General features: G+C 40.3%; 1 protein-coding gene and 1 long non-coding RNA gene across 8 annotated transcripts in view; one reads left to right on the top strand and one right to left on the bottom strand.

Annotated features, from left to right (window-relative positions):
• The window catches only part of AFTPH (aftiphilin), a 64,270-nt gene extending 51,048 nt beyond the window's left edge, over positions 1-13,222 (top strand). For 3 of the 7 annotated variants that reach the window (XM_033407207.2, XM_049696402.1, XM_004280628.4), the window contains 3 exons: positions 1,290-1,373; positions 5,270-5,393; positions 12,081-13,222. In XM_033407207.2, coding sequence (XP_033263098.1) covers positions 1,290-1,373; positions 5,270-5,393; positions 12,081-12,225 — 353 coding nt within the window. In that variant the 3' untranslated portion in view covers positions 12,226-13,222. The remainder of the gene's footprint in view (positions 1-1,289; positions 1,374-5,269; positions 5,394-12,080) is intronic. The other 4 variants (XM_049696403.1, XM_004280629.4, XR_004477355.2 and 1 more) reach the window with 3 other exon arrangements.
• Positions 13,223-13,989: 767 nt separating this feature from the next.
• Positions 13,990-18,521, bottom strand: LOC117196924 (uncharacterized). Its single transcript, XR_004477354.2, has 3 exons — positions 17,662-18,521; positions 15,485-15,550; positions 13,990-14,957 (listed from the first exon to the last, which is right to left on the bottom strand). It is a non-coding gene; the product is annotated as an uncharacterized LOC117196924 (long non-coding RNA).
• Between the last annotated feature and the right edge of the window lie 1,068 nt (positions 18,522-19,589).

Here is a 19,589-nt window from a genome sequence, read left to right as displayed (position 1 = left end):
AAGACAAAAACAAGCTTCCTTATTTTTCACAAATATCTAGGCAGTTTAAATGATATTTTAGGTAAGACCAATTTACTTGAAATTTTTTTTTGTAGTCTTAGTTCATGGAATTTTCTTGGATGCAAAGTCTTGTGTGTAGAGGCTGCTTTAAAGCACAAAGCACAATTATTTAACCAAAAACGATGTGCAAATAGATCCATATTTATTGACTCAAAGTAGTTTTCAGATTTAATAATATTTTATAGTGCACTTATATGCAAAGGAAAAACGAATGATTTTCATGATCCTTTTCTAAAACTTATCTCAAAATACTAGTAGGTAGTTCCAGAAATAATTGGTTTCACTTATGGCTTTAAAAGAAAATCCTGAAAAAGGATTAACTTATTCCAATAAGGTGGGGTTTTTAAGTAATACAAAATGCTAGTTTTCCTGTGTGTTGACATCACAAGTTTTAATTGGACTCTGAGGTATAATTACTCTTACTCCTTATACTTCATAAGTTGTTTGAGCCATGGTGTAAAACACCTGCTATTCTATCAGCTTTGCCTTAGAGTGGGGGATCCCAGGATATCTGGAAAGCATCCAATTGAATATCTGTGCTGAAGGAAAGCCTGGATGCACCCTCTGCTGTTGTCTGGTGTCTTATTCAGTCAAATCATCATGCTTTTTATTAACAAACAACTTCTTTAAAAATGTATACTATTTCTGATTACTGTTTCAGAGTTAAAGGGGAACAGTACAGCTTGAGGTTGCACATCAGGGTAGGGCAGTTATGACATTCCTTATTACGTTATTTTATTTTAAACTAAGTTAATGTATTGGTGCCTGTCCTGAAACTGACAACTTTGTCACTTTTAAAAGGCATTAATTAGAAACCAACACTACTAACATAAAAGATTTATTTGGGCATGTACAGTGATTTAATGTTGGGTTGAGATTAAAGTATTGTTTCCCTTTAACGGGTATACTTTCCCCTTGGTCTTTCTGGTATGGCTTCGAGTTTCAATTGAAAGAACCGAACTCCTAACTAAAACCTTACTAAGTGTCAAATTATTTACGTTGTACATGAGAAAATGTACATTGAATTAAATTGTTACTTTAGAAATGTCCTTAGCAGTGAAAAACTAATACTGTACACACTGTTTTAATGTTGATTTTAAAATATGTAATGACTACTAATTATAACCTGCATGTTCAAGTGTGTGTCTTACCCCTTTTTACACATAACCCCTCCTCCCTTGGCTTACCTTCTGTGTGGCTGCCTACCAACACGGTCACTGAATTTCAAGCTAGTGGAGGTTCCACTCTTCTGAACCTTGATTTCTTTGGGCCCGTGGATGACAGTAGCTCTAGCAGCAGCACCACAATCCCAGGTCAGCAGAGTGTTAAAACCATAATTCTAGTTTATTTACTAAAAGCATGACCACATCACTTGACTTTCCTATAAACAAGGAAACAAGTAGATTGTATTCTCTATAATGTCTACTACTTTTCTTTCATCTATCTACTGTTATTTTCTAGTAGTGTAACTATAAAAAATGACTTATGTGAAATGTATTTTAAGGAAAGCTTAAAATTATACTGACAGAGTATAATATTCAGAGCTGAAAGTAGTTTCTAGATATAAAACAGCCCTAATGTCCTTACACAGTTAAAGGCAGGGGTTTTTTTTCCCCCTGTAAATAGAAAATGTGATATTTTATATGCTTATTTTTAAAGCATATTCTACAAAGCCATTTGAAAAAATACAAATTTAGAGATATAAGAATATTTTAGTACACAAAGGTGACTTTACATTATAGTGTCTGTGATAATAGAACCTTTTACAAATTCTAGCATTCAATTAGTTGTTCATTAGTGCTGCTAAATGTATAATTAGGTTCCAAAATGTTGGAGTCTAGCACTTAGTTATATAGTCCCACATAGAATTATTACTGTTTTATGTAGCTCTTGAATAGAAAGTTTACTGTTTTCCATGGAGGAAAAAAAAAATGTTAAAGATAATAATAGAAAATAATTGCTATGAGATACTAAAAGCTAGAAATTAAAACTTACTGGAGTGCCTGTTAAATTAATGTTCAGCCTGGCAAAAGTTCAGTTCATTGACCAAAGGCCTAATGTACTTTGTCATTTTCTAACTGAATAAACGATTAAAATATAATGGCATTTTTATGTTTACATTTTATTTAATATGATTTTAATGACTCCCTGTCATCCCAACTTGTGATCTGGTAATCATGCCCATTGATACCAGGCGGCTGTTGAGGTGCTCTATAGATGCTGATGCCCAGAATGCATAGGGAGGGTCCCTCTCAGTCCCCACTAGGATCAGTTAGACAGCCAGCCTGGTTCCTGAGAATCTGCTGGTTTTGTTCAGCTAGATAACCCTGCCACCCACTTCTAGCAATTTAGGAGCCATGATGGGAAATGGGGGCGACTAAGACAATCAGCTAAGGGTGAACCTGGGATCCAGAATGCCCTTCTCCAAGAGCTGGTTATGGAAATCTGATTGTGCTATAAGGACATTCCAAGGCCGTTTTGTAGAATGACTGGATTCCGCAAATCTAATCCCCTGGTTATCATTTTCATTGTTTCCAAGATTTTACAAGCATATGAAAAACTAATGTGTCTGGTTTTGACTTCAAAATATTTCACTATTTAAATTACTTCTAAACACATGTGAGCTATGAAATGACCTGGGTGAGCTAATTAGTTTTTAATACTTAATGGGGGGAAGAAACCCAAAATCTTGTGTATCAGTTTCCTTATTACTATAATCCCAAGAATGAATTACCAAGCTCCTATTTCTAATTTGCTCTCAGCTTTGTTTTGTCATGGACTGTATCATAATTTAAATGAGGTCACTATTTTTGGGTGTCTAAAAACCTGGTTTAAATTTAATTTTTGGTTACATTTCAAACTCAGTTAAAAATCACCCATAAGAGCACAAATCATCTGACTGTATAAAGAAGTACAGAAATGACCTGATAAACCAGGCTCAGTATACATACACAGCTTTGAGAAGAGCAAGCAGTTTCAGAAGCTTAGAGCTGTAATGGAAATGAAATTAGCATGGTCAATGGCGGTCCTCCTTACTTTGGAACCTTTTAAATATTTTCCTTCCATATTTTCATTAATATACTCTAGCTGCTGTGTAAACCTGATTACTATAAATTTGCTTTGGCTTGTTTTATTGCTATTGGGTTTTGTTAAAACTTACCATCAAGCTACAGGTGTCAACACTTTCCTGAGTATTCCATTTCACCACTTGCTTGCACTTTTTCTGACTTGTTTCTGGGAAAGTCATTTTGTCTTAGCTTGCGGTTATTTAATTATTTTGTGTTTGAGACTTAGGAGGTTGGCATAGAACTTGGTTGGCTAGCTTTATTTATGTAACTAAACTATGCCTCATTAAGGTTCTGTTAAAAAAAAACCTCTTCCATTAAAAAAATTACTTTCCAGTTTTTTGTGTAGAGTAAGTAGTTGTCTTGTTTTTGAAAAGTATAAAATATAGCCATAGTACTTTTTTTGGTGATAATGGTTTTGGGAGGTTGGGGGAGGTTGAAGGGTTTTTTTTAAAAATCTCCCACTTCACTGTTTGACGGCCAAGTTGTCAGTATTGTATAAACCCAACTAAATTTTTACTAGCACTTTCCTGTTGCCAGTCAGAATGCAATTGTTTACTCTGCATTGTGCATTCACCATCTACTTAAATTTTGTGGTTACTTGGAATCTAACCTTTCATAGTGGAGGAAGGAGGTGCTTTGGGTTCATCTGGTCCCTTTACAGGCATCTGTAAATTTTTACATTTTAATTGCAACCTTAATACTTATTATAGAAATACAAAGAAAGGGCCTTTTAAATTATATTTTGAAACTGTACCTTAATGAAATACTAAAAACTTCGGAGAGTCAACAAACATTTTCTATAGCCTTCCTCCCTTGTTGGACATGGTAACTGTGGAAGCCGCTTGTGCTAGTATGATTTCTGTAAACATCTGAGATCTGTGTTTACATCTGCTAGTCAGCTACAAAGTTGGTTAATAGAAGGCAGTTCCTGATTTTTTTTCTTAACCTAGAAATATCCTAAAGGAGGAAACTTGTTTGTTAATATCGATATGGTACATGTATATATAATTTTATCTACGGGTCTTAGGGCTTTTTTAGAAATGATAAGTAGAAATTGATGAAGCTATAAGACATTTGTACTTACAGTCTGCTTTTCTATTATACCCTGAAACTACTGAATTTGCTAAAACCAAAGAGAGTGTAGGATTAAAAATTTTTTATCTGATTACCTTTATTTTCCAACGCTTAGCTTGAGTTGAAAATATTTGCTTGTTCCTTGTTTTTTGTAGTCCTCATATTTGATATAAATTAATATTCAAGGAAAGTTTTAAAATATGTATGTATATTTTAATGAAGTCAGATGGGAAGGATTTTAATAGATTTTACAATAAATCTAATCCTCTAACTCAGCTTTGTTTTGAATTTTTCTAACAAGATCTTTGAACTGTTAGCCACTAGATTCAGCTGTGAGACAATAGAAGTATAACCCTTGAGACAATTTTCATTTTGTTCAAACGTAGTGCTTTTATTCACTTTTTCTGAAAATATTTTACCGTCCCCACTTCTTACCTGAAGAAAGAACAATGCGGTATATAACTTTTCTTTAGTAATAATTTGATACTTTGGGTAATATTTCATGTCCTCAGATAGTCAGAATATATTTAAACTAACCAAATTATTTACTGTATCTGAGACTTTATATTAACTTACAAATTTGGGGATATGGATGAAAATAATGGAGGATAAATGGTCAGGGAGGTAAGGGAAAAGGGAGGTTCAAAAAATGAAGTTAAATCAGTCAATTTAAAAATTGAGGTGTCATATTATGTAACAAATCATGTGCATTCTATTTATAAAACATTGATAACCTTCATATCACAAACAAATACAAAATTTAGGGAGTTTTCTATAGCAGATAGAATTTTTTAGAAGTATTTTGATGGTATCGTCTACATAAACGTTAGATTAATTAAGGCTATATTTATACCAGAGTGGAATTTTAAGAGTATTTTCCTACTTTGTAAAAACTCCGAAGAGTGGAATTTATAATTTAAAAACTAAATGCAATATTACAGTGTTCTAAAGATGTGTTGTGCTTATAAAGACTCAGATGTTTACAGAGTAATTGCCTTTTGCATCTTGGATTGTGACTGAGTACCCATTGCAGCTTGCCATCACTGACTATCATTTTATACTATAAGGTGTGGATCCAGAGTTGTATGAGTTAACAACTTCTAAGCTGGAAATCTCCACCTCAAGCCTCAAAGTGACTGATGCATTTGCGAGACTCATGTCCACAGTAGAGAAGACAAGCACATCTACCAGGTAAAAGCTAGTGCTCATTACACCCTAATTTTGAATTCTGTGTTAAACAAAGTAGCCCAGATGGGAAAGCACATAAGTTGGCAGTATTTCAATATATTATATTAAAATTCACTTTACATTTGTAAAACCAATAGATGCCTAATTCCAGAAAATAGTATCAAATTATGTTTAATTATGGATTTACTAGAGCGGAGCTATTTCATGAGAGACTGGAAAGGGCTGACAGATGTCGTTTTCTCTCCTTCCCTACCCCTACACCCAACTTTGTAGAGAAGAATCTGATAAAAGAATTGAGATCATGAAGCCATTACAGAAATGCTCCCCCTTTTCTTTCATAACTACTGAGATGATCATCTTTGAGAACCCAGTTTCACACTCCCAGAGTCACCTAGGCTGATCCTTTCACCTCTGGGCTAAGAGAGAGTAGGGAATGGCCACTGTTTTATTTTCTGAATTTTCGCTAATGTGTAACACCTCTGATTTGGGTCGTGAAGCCTTGCTTTTTTTTTTTTGCGGTATGCGGGCCTCTCACTGTTGTGGCCTCTCCCGTTGCGGAGCACAGGCTCCGGACGCCCAGGCTCAGCGGCCATGGCTCACGGGCCCAGCCGCTCCGCGGCACGTGGGATCCAGGGCACGAACCCGTGTCCCCTGCATCGGCAGGCGGACTCTCAACCACTGCACCACCAGGGAAGCCCGAAGCCTTGCTTTTAACAAGCTTTCTGGGAGCCCCTCAGGGGCAGGGCCTTTAGAAAAGCAGTTATCTCAGATACAGGAATGTCATGTGGGCGTTGTGTGCAGGATTCAGGAAACCTTTAGTTTTACATAATTAAGCACTGGAATAATCCATTGCTTTGACATGTTAGCCATAAGAATAAGGCAGTTTCTAATAAGAAGGTAATCATTATGAACCAGGAAGTCACTACTGCAAGAGCAAATACTGGTTGATTGGCATACCAACTCTGCTGTACCAAATCTGTGATTCATCAGCACTTTAAAGTGAAAATATTTACCTGTTTTTGCCCAGTTAGGCAGAGATATTATAGCTTTTTCCCCTGTTTAAATACATTCTACTCACACGTCAAATTCAGATTTATCTTTTAAATCAGTTCTTCTGTAGAAAAACATCCATTTAATAAAGCCGTGTTTTCCTTGCAAATAATAAATGCTTACCTGTCTTAAAACTTTGGCTTGAATTATCACATCGCCTTTAAAACTGTGTTTGTGCTTAAGTACCCATTCAACAGATATTTATTATTACTAATACAATTAATATTTATAATCATGAAAATCCATTATTATTTGTTTTATAATTAAGGCTACCCTGAACTTTTCCCGGGAATGGATTTGTAGTCTGCACGTTCTTGTTTAGCCACAGATTCTCTCCCTTGTTCTTATCACCCCTATTTCTTTGTAGTAACACTACCTGGCGCTGTTAAAGCCTCCTATTAAGTGAACTTGCTTGTAAATGAAGCTAGTGTGGATTTTTTGCTTGCTTTCTAATTTCTCTTTCCAAATAAATCATTTTCAAATTAATGTTCTCCTTATACAGATTTCTCATCCATTTTTTCCATATATGTTAACCAAAAGCTAATGACTTTTAAAACAAACAGACAAACAAAAAACTGACACTTTTATCGTTTGGGCTTTCTCCTGCTACTTTTTGGACAACTTTTTCTAAGGACAGTCCTAGTGTTTCCTCACCTTTTTCCCTCTGCAGTCTCACTGAGTGAACTGTAGTAGTTAGTGTTCAAAGTCCCGGTGGTGAGAATTCATTCTTTGTGCCAGTAGGAGGAGCTCTAAGCCACATTGTTAACTTGCTTGCTCTCCTAACTTTTCAACTCACCCTTAAAACATTCTGTACACTAGGGCACTCTTCCAACTCCTACCACTTTAAGTTATTTTATTTTTTCTCTTACTCTGTACTATTATGGAATGAACTGAAACTATAGTGTGTATCCTGGGGTCAGTTTTGTAACTGCATTGAATTAGTCTCTGGTACCTGTCCAGCTTCACATTTAAAACAAAATAAATTGCAAAGAAAACAAGTTGTCAACTTTGTGTTTTCTCTTTGGAGGAATTAACTATTTGAAAGTGGTGAGAAGTGCAAATATTCACAAGTCTTATAATTAGAAGGTAATACTGTAAAGTGCCCCCATGAGTGATTCTCAGTCGTACAGGGGGGAGAAAGGTGGGGTGGCATAATTCCAAAGGAATTTTAAGCATCTTTGTTATTTTTTGGTTTTGCTTCATTTTTTGTTTTTGTTTTTGAATAAAATAAAATTTAAAGTGTACACCTCAGCAAAATCTTGGCTTTTGTCAATACACAGAAGATGGAGTGAAAAAGCACTGAGGAACTGTAGGGTAAGAAAAGGTTAAGAAACAGTGGTCTAGGTAGAGGAAATTTGCCATGTAACAAACAACATCCCATACTCTTTTCCAAATGTCTTTGCATATGTAAGAGAAAGTACATGTGCTCTTCACTTTCTAAACATAGGTTGTGAAAGTGACTTCTTATTTTAAAGAAATGCAAGTTCTCAGTTTTAAAATAGTTCCATCTTCTTGCTTACCTTTTCTAATACAGAGAAAAATTACTTCCTAATCTTAATCAGTGGGTAGCCAGCTAGTTAGTAGCCACAGACCTCTAACTGAAGATTTTACAGGCCAGAGGACTAGTTGCCAAAAGGCATGCATGGTTTTTTCTTTTCTTTTTTTGACCTTTTAATTGAGATATAATTCACATGCCATGAAATTCACCCATGTCAAGTGTACAATTCAGTGGCTTCTAGTATATTCGCAAGGTTGTGCAACCATTACCACTAATTCCAGGAGATTTTTATCATCCCCGAAAGAAACCCCGTACCCATTAGCAGTCACTCCCTATATGCCAGTTTTCCCAGCCCCTGGCAGCTATTAATCTGCCTTCTATCTCTGTGGATTTGCATATTCTGATTATTTCATACTAACAGAATAATACATTATATAGCCTTTTGTGTCTGACTTCTTTCAGTTAGCATAATGTTTTCAAGCTCAGCCAAGTTCTTGCATGTATTGGTACTTTCTATTCCTTTTTTATGGCTGCATAATATTCCATTGTGTGGCTATACCACATTTTGTTTATCCCACTAATAAATCAATGGACATTTGGGTGGTTTTCACTTTTTGACTGTTATGAGTAATGCTGCCATGAACATTCATGTACAAGTTTTTGTGTGGACAAATGCTTTCAATTTTCTTGGGAGTGGAACTTCTGGGTCACGTGGTAACACTGTTTAATTTTTTGAAGAACTACCAAACTGTTTTCCAAAGCAGTGGCCCCATTTTGCATTTCCACCAATAAAGTTTGAGGGTTCCAATGTCACCACATTCTCACAAGGCTTGTTACTGTCTTTTGGTTATAGTCATCCCAATGGGTATGAAGTGATATCTCATTGTCATTTTGATTTACATTTCCCTGATGGCCAGTGATATTGAGCAGTTTTTCAGGTGCTTATTGACCACTTGTATCTCTTCTTTAGGGAAGTTGTTGTTGTTGTTAAGAACTCTTTACATATTCTGCATACTAGACCTTTATCAGATACAGGATTTGCAAATATTTTATCTCATTCTGCAGGCTGTTTTTTCACTTTCTTGGTAGTGTCCTGTGAAACACAAAAGTTTCTTAATTTTGATGAAGCCCTATATACATGCGTATATGTGTATATATCTCTATAGATAGATATACATATATGTGTACATAAATATGTACATATATATTTCATTGCTTGTGCCTTAGGTGTCATATCTAAGAAACCATTGCCTACTTCAAGGTCAGGAAGGGTTACATCTAGGTTTTCTTTTAAGAGTTTTAAAGTTTCAACTCTTATATTTAGACCTTTGATGTATTTTGAATTAATTTTTGAATATGGTGTAAGGTAGGGGTCCAACTTCATTCTTTTGCACGTGGATATCCAGTTGTACCAGCACTGGTTGTTGAAAAGACTGTTCTTGCCCCATTTCCCTCTTGTTGAAAATCAGTTTAACCGTAAATGTATGGGTTTATTTCTGAACTCTTAATTGTACTGCATTGGCCAAAAGGATAAATCTTAACTAGGAAGAGTATAAATCAAAATTAGGTCACTGCCTTTGGCTTCAAGGAAAGGTCATGATGTAACTTTTTATTTTCAAATTCCCCTCAAGCATTTTCTTCTTTCTTATATTCTAAGAAAACTAGATCACATCAACGCATAGCGACTACAGATAAACGCACAAACTATGAACTACATAAACTTTTTCTTATTTTTAAATACAACTTCAGACAGCCTTCAAGTAGTGTCTCTGAAATAAAGCAATTGGTAGAAACTCTAGAATAATATTTACCAACCATTCCTTGGGTGAAAACAACTTCTTTGTTCTTCCCCACACCCCAACTGCACTCCACAAGCGAGAAGTCCATTTAGGTACAATTTTACTGGTTACTGTTTTTAATAATTTTTTATCTTTACAGAAGCAGTAAGAGTAGAAAGTTAGAAAATAGACAAAATATTTTTCATGAAAGTATCACATTCTTACCAGTCAGATCACTATAACTCCTTAGTGCATATTCTTTCAGATCTTTATCTTTGCAAATATACCCATATGAGTGTTGTTTTAACCAAAAAGGAGATTTTATAGTCTATACGGAATTGAGCCTTCCCTTGCAGTCAGTGGTCTCCATCTACTGATTTCAGTAAATTTTCATTTCATCTAATAGCCAGGCTATATGTATTCAAATTCCCCAACAATGTCCTTTCTCTCTGCTTTCTCCAAATCAGCATCCAATCTAGGACTATTGTACCTAGCTGCTATGGCTAAGTCACTTTTAACCTAGTATATCTACCCCCATCCCTTCTGTTTGCTTTTCAGTTTACTAATGCTAGCTTGTTGAAAAGATCGGTCCACTTGTCCTGCAGAACGTCCCAATCTCTGGATTTCTCCATTTGCTTCCTTCAAGTAGTTTTCAAATATTTCTCTATTCCCCTTATTTCCTGTAAACTGGACATTATATCTAAAGGTTTGATGGATTCAGGTAAAGCCTTTTGGCTGGAATACATCATAGGTGTTGAATCGCATCAGACGACACATAATGTCTGGTTGACCCCATCATGAGTGATGCTAAGATTGACCATGGTGAGAGGCTGCCCTTTCCCATGTAGTCTTCCAGTTTTTCACTTTGAGACTAAAAAGTGAACTATCTGGTTTTATTGTGGAATGATGCAGATAGGCAACTTCCCATCAACCATCCACTTAATAGTTTTACCATGATTTAAGTGCAATTAAAAATGTAGATTTTAATCGGAAAAAATTTGGAGTGCTATTCCATTCTTCTGAGTTGATCTACTGATGGTTTCAGTGTACCTGAAGCTGACCCCCATATTGAAGAACTTTGGTCCTAAAAGTCTGATGTTTGATTCAGTCTTTTCGTAATATCTTTTTATTTCAGCCTGAACTTAAATGTGGTAACAACAGAAAAGTCCAGGTATAAAACAAAGACCTGCATCTATCTTTTCTTTCTTGTTTCATCTCCTGACCTCCTGCACCTCATCCCAAGGACAAAGAAAATACTTAGGTGGAAGAAATAACTTGTGTCGCACCTAATAGAGTACCAACTATCATTTACTGTAAAAGAGGATTGGGCCTTTTAGAGTCAACAATTTTAAATTACTTTGATCTAAAATTAATATCTTTATGACCGCAGCTATCTTTCAGTATATTTAACATCCTAGAAAACATAAAGATTGGATTACAATCATGTGCTCAATTTGAGCCACATTCGAGGCTCAATTGGCATTTTCTGTGGCTCACCTGCTGGGAAGACCCGGGTCAGCAGGAGCTCTTCCTCTCTGTGTCGCCACGCTGATCACTTCTTATATTAGGGGCATTTCATCTATAGGACCCAACAGATTTCGAGATTTCCCCTCTCCCTGAGTCCTTCCTGCCTATGTGCATTCTCGGCATGAGTAGCTGGCCCTAGTGCTGCGGCCTTTGGACCTACCATCTCTCTGCATCCCAGTGGGGCAGAGGCTGGGTGTTTTTGAGCTGAGGGCTTTCTGTCCTGGAATTCCCCTTTGGGGTTGAAGAAAGCCTGAGGTTAAAATGACTTACAAGGACCGTGCCAGACATACTTTGCTTTATGTTGAGGCAACTTTGGTAGTTTCTCAGTGGGGAGGGGGAAGTCCAGTTGGGCAGAGTGTTATTAACTAGGGCTTCAGCATCATATTTCTGCTGCGTAACTTTTTCTTGGCTGCGCCACACAGCATGCAGGATCTTTGTTCCCCGACCAGGAATCGGACACGTGACCCCTGCAGTGGAAGCACGGAATCCTAACCACTGGACCACCAGGGAGTTCCCTAGTAACATTTTAAAAGTATGCCTAGGTAGATGCTTCTAAGCTTAAATAGAGCTGCGAGCTGTGCACAGGTACATGTGAATGTCTGTGTACCTGCCTAACTGTAATGAACATACATAAATTCGGTGTGAATCTTTGTAAGAGATTTGGCCTCTGGCACAGGAAGCACTCAACACAAAGGTATTATGAGGTTCAGGGACTGGCAGAGGGAAAGATAACTCAAGTCCCCACAGATTGCTGTCTACCTTGAGAGTAGATTTTCTCCCGTTTGACCTACAGCAAGTGTCACTTTGACACACATCTCTTTTTTCATTTGTCAACAGGAAACCGAAAAGAGAAGAGCACCTGAGTGAAGAAGCCATCAAGGTGATCGCCAGCCTTCCTGACCTGACGTTCATGCATGCCAAGGTGTTGATGTTCCCAACCACCTTGACACCTTCCACAAGCTCCCAAGAGAAGGCAGACTGATAACTGATGTGAACTGGACGGTTTCAGTTGCTTTTCCTTCCCTCCAGCCCTTCCCCACCATCAAAAGCATACCTGCTCTAATTAAAAAAAAAAAAATTAAAGTTCAGCTGATTTGTTGGTAAGCCGCACTAGAAAGGTATACATAGTAATGTATATTTATTTACATACTGAAGTCCTAAATTTATATTAGAAACAAATGTAAATAATCGGGGTGAACATTTTTGAAGATTTATTCTTTTTGTGTTGCTGGGGTGTATACATTTATGTCTTTGTGAAATACACTGGTGGTGTCCTTCTTACAAAACTTTTGAAATAAAAAAATGAAAACTAAAAAGTCAAATCTCCACTGTCTGTGAAATCCCCTTCAGCCTTTTCAGATTGCATTGACTGTCCTATTAATTTTTCACATCATACACTGAATTACTTTTGCTCTCATAAATAAGCTCCAATCCCTGTTTAAATTTTTTTTTTTTTTTTTTAATTTTACGTGTGGTGGGTTTGTTTCAGATCTGGCTTTTGTTACCCTTTTTGTGCTCTTGTTTAATCTTTTCAGTCTGGCCTGTTGCTGTTTGACCTTTTGCAAGGTACTTTCATCGATTGCGCTTTTGTTCTAGGGTATGGATCATTGTCAGAACTTGATTGAAGGGGTTTAAAGAGATTGTGCCTGTCTGTTTTAAATCAGTTTGGTTTAGAGAAGGACCAAATTACATGAATGTCTTACCATGAAATTTACTTGTTACTGATTGTTTTGTTCTATCATACCACTATTTTTTGAGGATTTTGCACAGTGTAAAATGACATAATCATAGATTGCTATGGTTTAGGCTGTATATACAGTAAAAACTATGGGTTTTAAATGTTTGGGGAAATTCCTATGGAAAAAAAGAGACATGTAGAGGAACCTCTAACAAGGTTAATGTGCATGCCCAAGGTCTTTTGAGATTTCAGTGTGTAAATTTCCTTTTAGCTTACACAAAAATAAAATAATTTAAAAGAAGTTTAGCCTGGTGTCTGTACTTTGGTATCTGAGGGAAAATGTAATGAATTTGAACGTTAAGTTTTATTTCATCTTAATGTGTTTCAATCCAGAAGAAATCATTTGGTAGGGCTTCCAGTTTATTAAAACCAAGAAGAATTAGATTCTCACCCATAAGAATTTGAATCAACCCTTTAAGTAGCTGAGCTGTTTTTATGTAGAACATGAGATCATACAAGAAATTCCCATCATCATTATAATATATCTTCATCAGAATTGGCAAAGTTAAATAGGGATTTGTAGGGAATTTTTTTCTTCCCAAGGAAATACATGCATGAAATTAAGGTGAGCAGAAAATTTCTTAAAAGCACTTTTAAAATATTGTTATTAGATTAGATGTTGCTTCAGCAAAAAGTCACATGATGTATTTCAGTAAAAACAGGCAATCAGCCCAACAGTAGTCCACCTCATCGGCTGTGGGAATGTTCCATTGGAACTCTTCTGCACCTCTGTCATTGACAGAGATTCCTGTGTCGCCAGGTTATTACACGGGCCATTGGAACAGTTGCCTGAGTGTAATTTAAGTAAGGCCTGGAGCAAGAATGCTTATCCAGTCCATCTCCTGCCGTTTCCCCAACTTTTTTTTTTTTTTTTCCAGAGAAGGCTTTCCTTCAGAATAGTCACAAGTCTTCAGTGCCCAGTGGACCTTCTGAATGCAAGGATAAAAGTATTCCTCAGCAGACCTTTACATGTTTCAGTAACTGAAGCTTAAAGGGCTGCTTCTACAGTCCATTACAACTAAATGATAATGGTAGCCTTCATCCACCTAGGTTCAGAGCCCGTTTATTAGCTGTGTGTGATACCATGAGAAAGTTAATCAACCTTCTCTGAGCCACAGTTATATTATCTTTAAAAATGGGAATGAGGGGCTTCCCTGGTGGCGCAGTGGTTGGGAGTCCGCCTGCCGATGCAGGGGACACGGGTTTGTGCCCCGGTCCGGGAAGATCCCACATGCCGCGGAGCGGCTGGGCCCGTGAGCCATGGCCACTGAGCCTGCGCGTCCGGAGCCTGTGCTCCGCAACGGGAGAGGCCACAACAGTGAGAGGTCCGTGTACCGCAAAAAAAAAAAAAAAAAAAAAAAAAAAGGAATGATACCACCTACCTGTGGGGTTGATGTGTTAAATAATAGATGTAAAACATTTATCACATGAGGAGACCGTCAATAAACGATAGCCAGAGCATAGTATCCGCAAAATCTATAAAGGCCCCTGGTGTCCCGGTAGATTCAAGAAGCAGTCACAGGAGATAGGATCAATTAAAATAAGTTATTCTGTTATAATTTAAAAGTAATCAAGTGGACATTTCTTATGAAAGTGCCCCTGCTTTAATGACACACAGTGGATAGTCCATCTTATAACCACTTTTCAATAAACCAGATTTCCCTTTCCCTTTCCCTTTCCCTTTCGTGTGTCATATTGGCCTTTGATGTTTTAATCACTCAGGTACGTTAATACTGGGTTGTCATAGCTTAAGGTCAGGGCTCTAGTGCTGAGGACCAAAAGTGCTCAGCTTTGCACCAGATCAAGGCTCAAATTACACTGGAAAGCAGTAGCAGGGCTGGTGCGGGAAGAGCCGTGAGCATCTCCATGCGAATCTCAGCTAAGGGCGAGCCTGTTGGTTGCAAGCTTGTCTTGGTCATCAGCTGCTTCTGGCAGCAGCTGCCCATTTGTCCTTCTCAAAGTCAGCCAGGAGGACCCTGCAGAGTTGGGGAGAAGAAACCAAGGAGTCAGAGACCCTAAAACCAAATCACACACAATGGAGACCGGCTTAGCAATCCCCTTTGGGTCTTTGACATCTTAAAACCAGCCCACTCATCCCCTGGAGCCTCATCTCACTTTATGGCCAAATCCAAATAGCCATACATAATTCCCCAGTTAATTCAAGCCAGACTGGGAAGTTATGGGAGAAACCTCCCTAAATTGAGTCATGTGTCACTACTATTTTTATGAGTCATTCTTTTATAGAGACTTGTTCTTCCCTCTACATGATTGTCATGCTCTTTATTTAGAACTTGTCTTTTTGCTCCCTCATGTTTCTTGAATCAGGATTAGGTTTGGCTATGAGTAACAAAAACCAAAAATACTGCATTTCATGTAATAAGACTCATCCTTTTGCTACATTGGAACTTCTCTGAAATTGGAATGGGTTAGCTGGATGGGGTAGCTGTTTAATTTGGCAGTGGTTTCTTTTTCTTAGTGATGTATGAAATAACGCTGTTCTTACATTCAATGACAGAGTTGATGGAAGATGGTAACGGTGGCTTCAACGTTAGGACTTTATTTCTCTTGCCTGTAGAACATGAGGAAACAGTCTGGGGCCGGTAAAGAGGCTTCATAAGCTCATCAGAGATGCAAGCTCTTACCATCCTGTTCCACCCTTATCAACACGTGGTTTCTAGCTTATGGTCCACGGAGGCTGCTGGGGGTCCAGCCGCCAAGTCTGCATTCCATCCATCATGGGCGAAGGGCATGCTTCTTCCTGCTAAGGACACTTTCCATAAGTCTCTCTAATTCCAGAACTTGGTTGCAATGCCATATCTAGCTGCAAAAGAGACTGGGGAATACCTTTATTCTGGGTGGCCATCTAAAAGGGACTCTAGTAGTAAGGAAGGAGAGAACAGATCATGTAGGACAACCGGAAGCCTGAGTCACTCCTGGTTTTCACTTCCCAGTTCATACAGTATTTCATGGAGCTACAGTAATACACAGTGAAATGAAATCTGGGATCGTTGTCTCACGCTGCAGCAATGCCTCAAACAGGATCTCTTGCCTTCCTGGTGCTTTTCCAAGGGGGGAAAGAATCAATAGGGGGCAGCTCAGGTTTACCGGGACTTTCTAGGGGCACAGACGCTAAGACAAATCATGGGTGGAAGTAGGGAGCCTCCTGGTGAGGTAGAAGGGGCAGCGGATTAAGCTAGGAGTTGTGTGTTCTAAGTATAGCTCTGCCACCAATCAGCTGTAAGATCTTGGATAAACCCCTTTTCTAAGTCACAGGTACTTGATGCGTAAAATGAGGGGTTGGAATCTATAGAATCAAAAGCTAAAGTAGGGGGCTTCCCTGGTGGCACAGTGGTTGAGAGTCCGCCTGCCGATGCAGGGGACACGGGTTCGTGCCCCGGTCCGGGAAGATCCCACATGCCGTGGAGCGACTAGGCCCGTGAGCCATGGCCACTGAGCCTGCGCGTCCGGAGCCTGTGCTCCGCAACGGGAGAGGCCACAGCAGTGAGAGGCCCGCGTACCGCAAAAAAAAAAAATGTACTCCTGAGACTGGGTCAGATGTTGCTTCATCACTAGCAAGGGGCTCGTATTTAATTTAATTTCAGACACTTTTTTAAAATTTAGCCTACAATTCCATTATTGTATAGGGCAATAATGTTGCCTCTTTAAATTGTGTAAACGGCCTTTTCTCCCATAACTGCCATCAAGCCAGGTTTTCTCTATCATCTACTTGTGTACTTGAGTTTTTAGATCTGAAAACAGAGTTCTACATTTGTCCTTTTACAACTTTATTTTGTTAGCTTTGGATGATCACTTCAGCCTGTCCCTCTCATCAAATCTTTATTGTACCATCTAGCATGTAGTCTCTCCCTCCTTCCTCAGTTTTGTCATCCGCAGATTGATAAATAACCTTTATGATCCAGATCACCGACCCAGATGTTGACCAGTACAAATCCCTGCAACTGCCCTCGCAGAGAGCCAGGAAGACTCAGCACACACCTTCCCAGCACAGTGACACCCACGTTTCTCTATCGTGCCCACGGATCCTAAGAACGGGCGAAGGCTTGCCGAATCCCTCACACTCTGCCTGTGGCAATTCGTGGGTACCCTGAGCATTTCTACACATGATCTCCAATCCCTCATCCAGCTTGATAATGGCTGTGCCCCAGTGCTCCCAAAGAAGCATAAGGGTGATAGAACTAGTAGGAGATAAAATGACATCTACTCAGGATGCGAGGTTAAATGAGGATAATCCGTAGAGTCGCTGGCACATAGTAAGAACTCAATAAATACTTTTGTATTATCATCACTCATCCAGGTCAGTACTCCATCGCTGATGATGCAGATAAAAGGCTGATGGTGGGAAAAGCGATTGTCTTCCTGACAGTAAAGTCAGAAAGTCCACCCAACGTCCACAAACCTCAGGTTGCCCTCCGAGTATCTCATGCCTCAGTTGTCCGTCACTTGACCTCATCTTTTCAGGGGGACTATCTCTGAGGATAGCATTTGTATCACTTCATATAATAATATTTTATTTTATTTTAAAGTTACCTTTTTCAAGAACTGTTCCCTTCCTTCAGTTTTCCAAAATCAGGATTTAAGGACGACAGACCCCTTATCTATACCCTGAACTTGACTGTGAACGGTGACATTGGCTCCTTTGGCTTTCACCTCTGGACTCACCTTTTGACCACGCTCATGCGCCTCTCTGGTGTTGTCGTCTCCCTCCTGGGGGGTCAGTGACGAGGGTCACGAAAAATCACAAGGGTCAGCGGGTGAGAATGTCATCAGTGCTGTGTCTGCCGCAGGAAAGGGGCCACTCTGGTCACCTACATAGTGTTTCCCATATGGCTCCTCAGCCCAAACAGGTAACCAAGAGTCTTGCTGGAGATCCTTGCAAGATACCCTTGCCCCTCCCCCAGCTTTGCACCAGGATTTGATGGCCCCATCGCCCCCACCCAGACGGCCCACAGACCCCTGCACGGAAGCCCCTGTGCCACACAGCCCTGCGCTCCCCTGCCTCCACACCCCCGCCCCTGGCCTTGGTGGCCAAACTCCACGCTCGTTCTTGGCCTGCTCCCCTACCTTACCCCTGATCCTGTCGGTTCTGGAGTCCTACCAGCGACGCCTCCTACATCCCCATCTCCTCCGTCTTCAGGCCCCCAGAGTCTCTTACGTGCCCACTGTTACAGCCCACGCTGACCCTCCCCGCCTTGCCTCCCTTCCCATCTAATCTTCTGCTGATGGCAGAGTGCACTTCTCCTGTCAGAAAGACTTCCCGGTACCCCTCCACCCTCCCGACAAAGTCGCAGAGCACCTGGGGGCTCTGTCCCCTGCGCAGTGGGCTCTGCCGGGACTGCCGGCTGCTCTCCGGGACCCAAACGCCCCCTCCCAGGGTTGCTCTGCCTCGCCGTGCGGCCAGCATCATCCTCTGGGGGCCCTTCTGGACCGCGCCCCTGGCCCGCCCCGAACAGCAGACGACTGGTCTCCAGCCACCCTGGGCGCTTGGCAAGCTTCTCTGATAACACTAGGTTTACATTATTATCATCAAACCAGCTTCTCTGCATTATTAGGAGCACCACCGTGGGCCAGGCACGTGCTCTGCACACGCTCAGTCTCTGGATCCTCCCCGGACCCCTAGGAGGTACCTGAACACCCCCACTTTGCTGCGGAGGAAACCAACACCTGGAACATTGTGCAACTTCCCCGAGATCACTCAGCCAGGAAGCAGAAGAGTCTAGAAGCCAGGTCCGTCTGACGCCAGAGGCCGCACGCTTCACAGAGTGATGAGGGCTGCCAAGGCACCTGTGGCCTTGCTTCATGACCGGTTTGCTCCTTTCTCCCTCAGGCCATGAGCTTCTTGAGGGTAGGACTGTGTCTGGCTCCGGATGGGCCCGTGGTCTCTGGCACAGGACCTGGCAGGTGGACGGACTTTCACCTTGTTTTCTTCCTGAACCTGTGAACGCTGAACCCCTCGGTGAAATGGAGGGATCCTTCCAGAACCTGTGCTGTGTGTGCCTTTGCCTGCAAATATTATGAGCCCTACCTCAAGTCCTGTCTGAATTTTTCCGAGATACCCTATGCCATTCATCACCCACTCGATTCTCCAAGCTCTGAAGCCGCGCCCCAATGCCAACACCAACCCCATGGGGTTTCCATTTTGCCCAAAGCTGTCTGTTTTGTTTTGGTTTGGCCTCGATTCCTGCCTTGTGCAAGCAGCAGGTATGGACTGGACATGGGGGTATCTCGGCCGCCCCTGGGGCACAGCTCACACCGCTAGGTAAGCCCTGTTTGGAAAGCACACAGGTCTGTAGGAGGTTCCCAAACCCAGAATCCCGACCTTTCCCCAGAGGGGGCCCTCAGTGGATGGTGCTGGACAGTCAGCCTCTGAGCAAGGCCTGGGCATACTCAGAGGGGCTCAGAGGCCCACACTGAGGGGTCGTCAGACAGAGCTTGATATCCCTGAAAGGGGGTGTCACGCTGATAGTTACTGAACTCAGTGGCACGACAAGGGAACCTGAAGGTTTGCTCCACGTTGAAACCTGCCCAGCCGGCTCTGGGCTTTCAACAGTCCTCCCACTCTCCACCCCTCTTTTCCTGTTCTGTTCTCC

This window comes from Orcinus orca, chromosome 13, assembly GCF_937001465.1.
Source record: "Orcinus orca chromosome 13, mOrcOrc1.1, whole genome shotgun sequence".
NCBI lineage: Eukaryota > Metazoa > Chordata > Mammalia > Artiodactyla > Delphinidae > Orcinus > Orcinus orca.
Note: the sequence above shows the minus strand (reverse complement) of the source record. Positions and strands in the feature narration are given on the sequence as shown.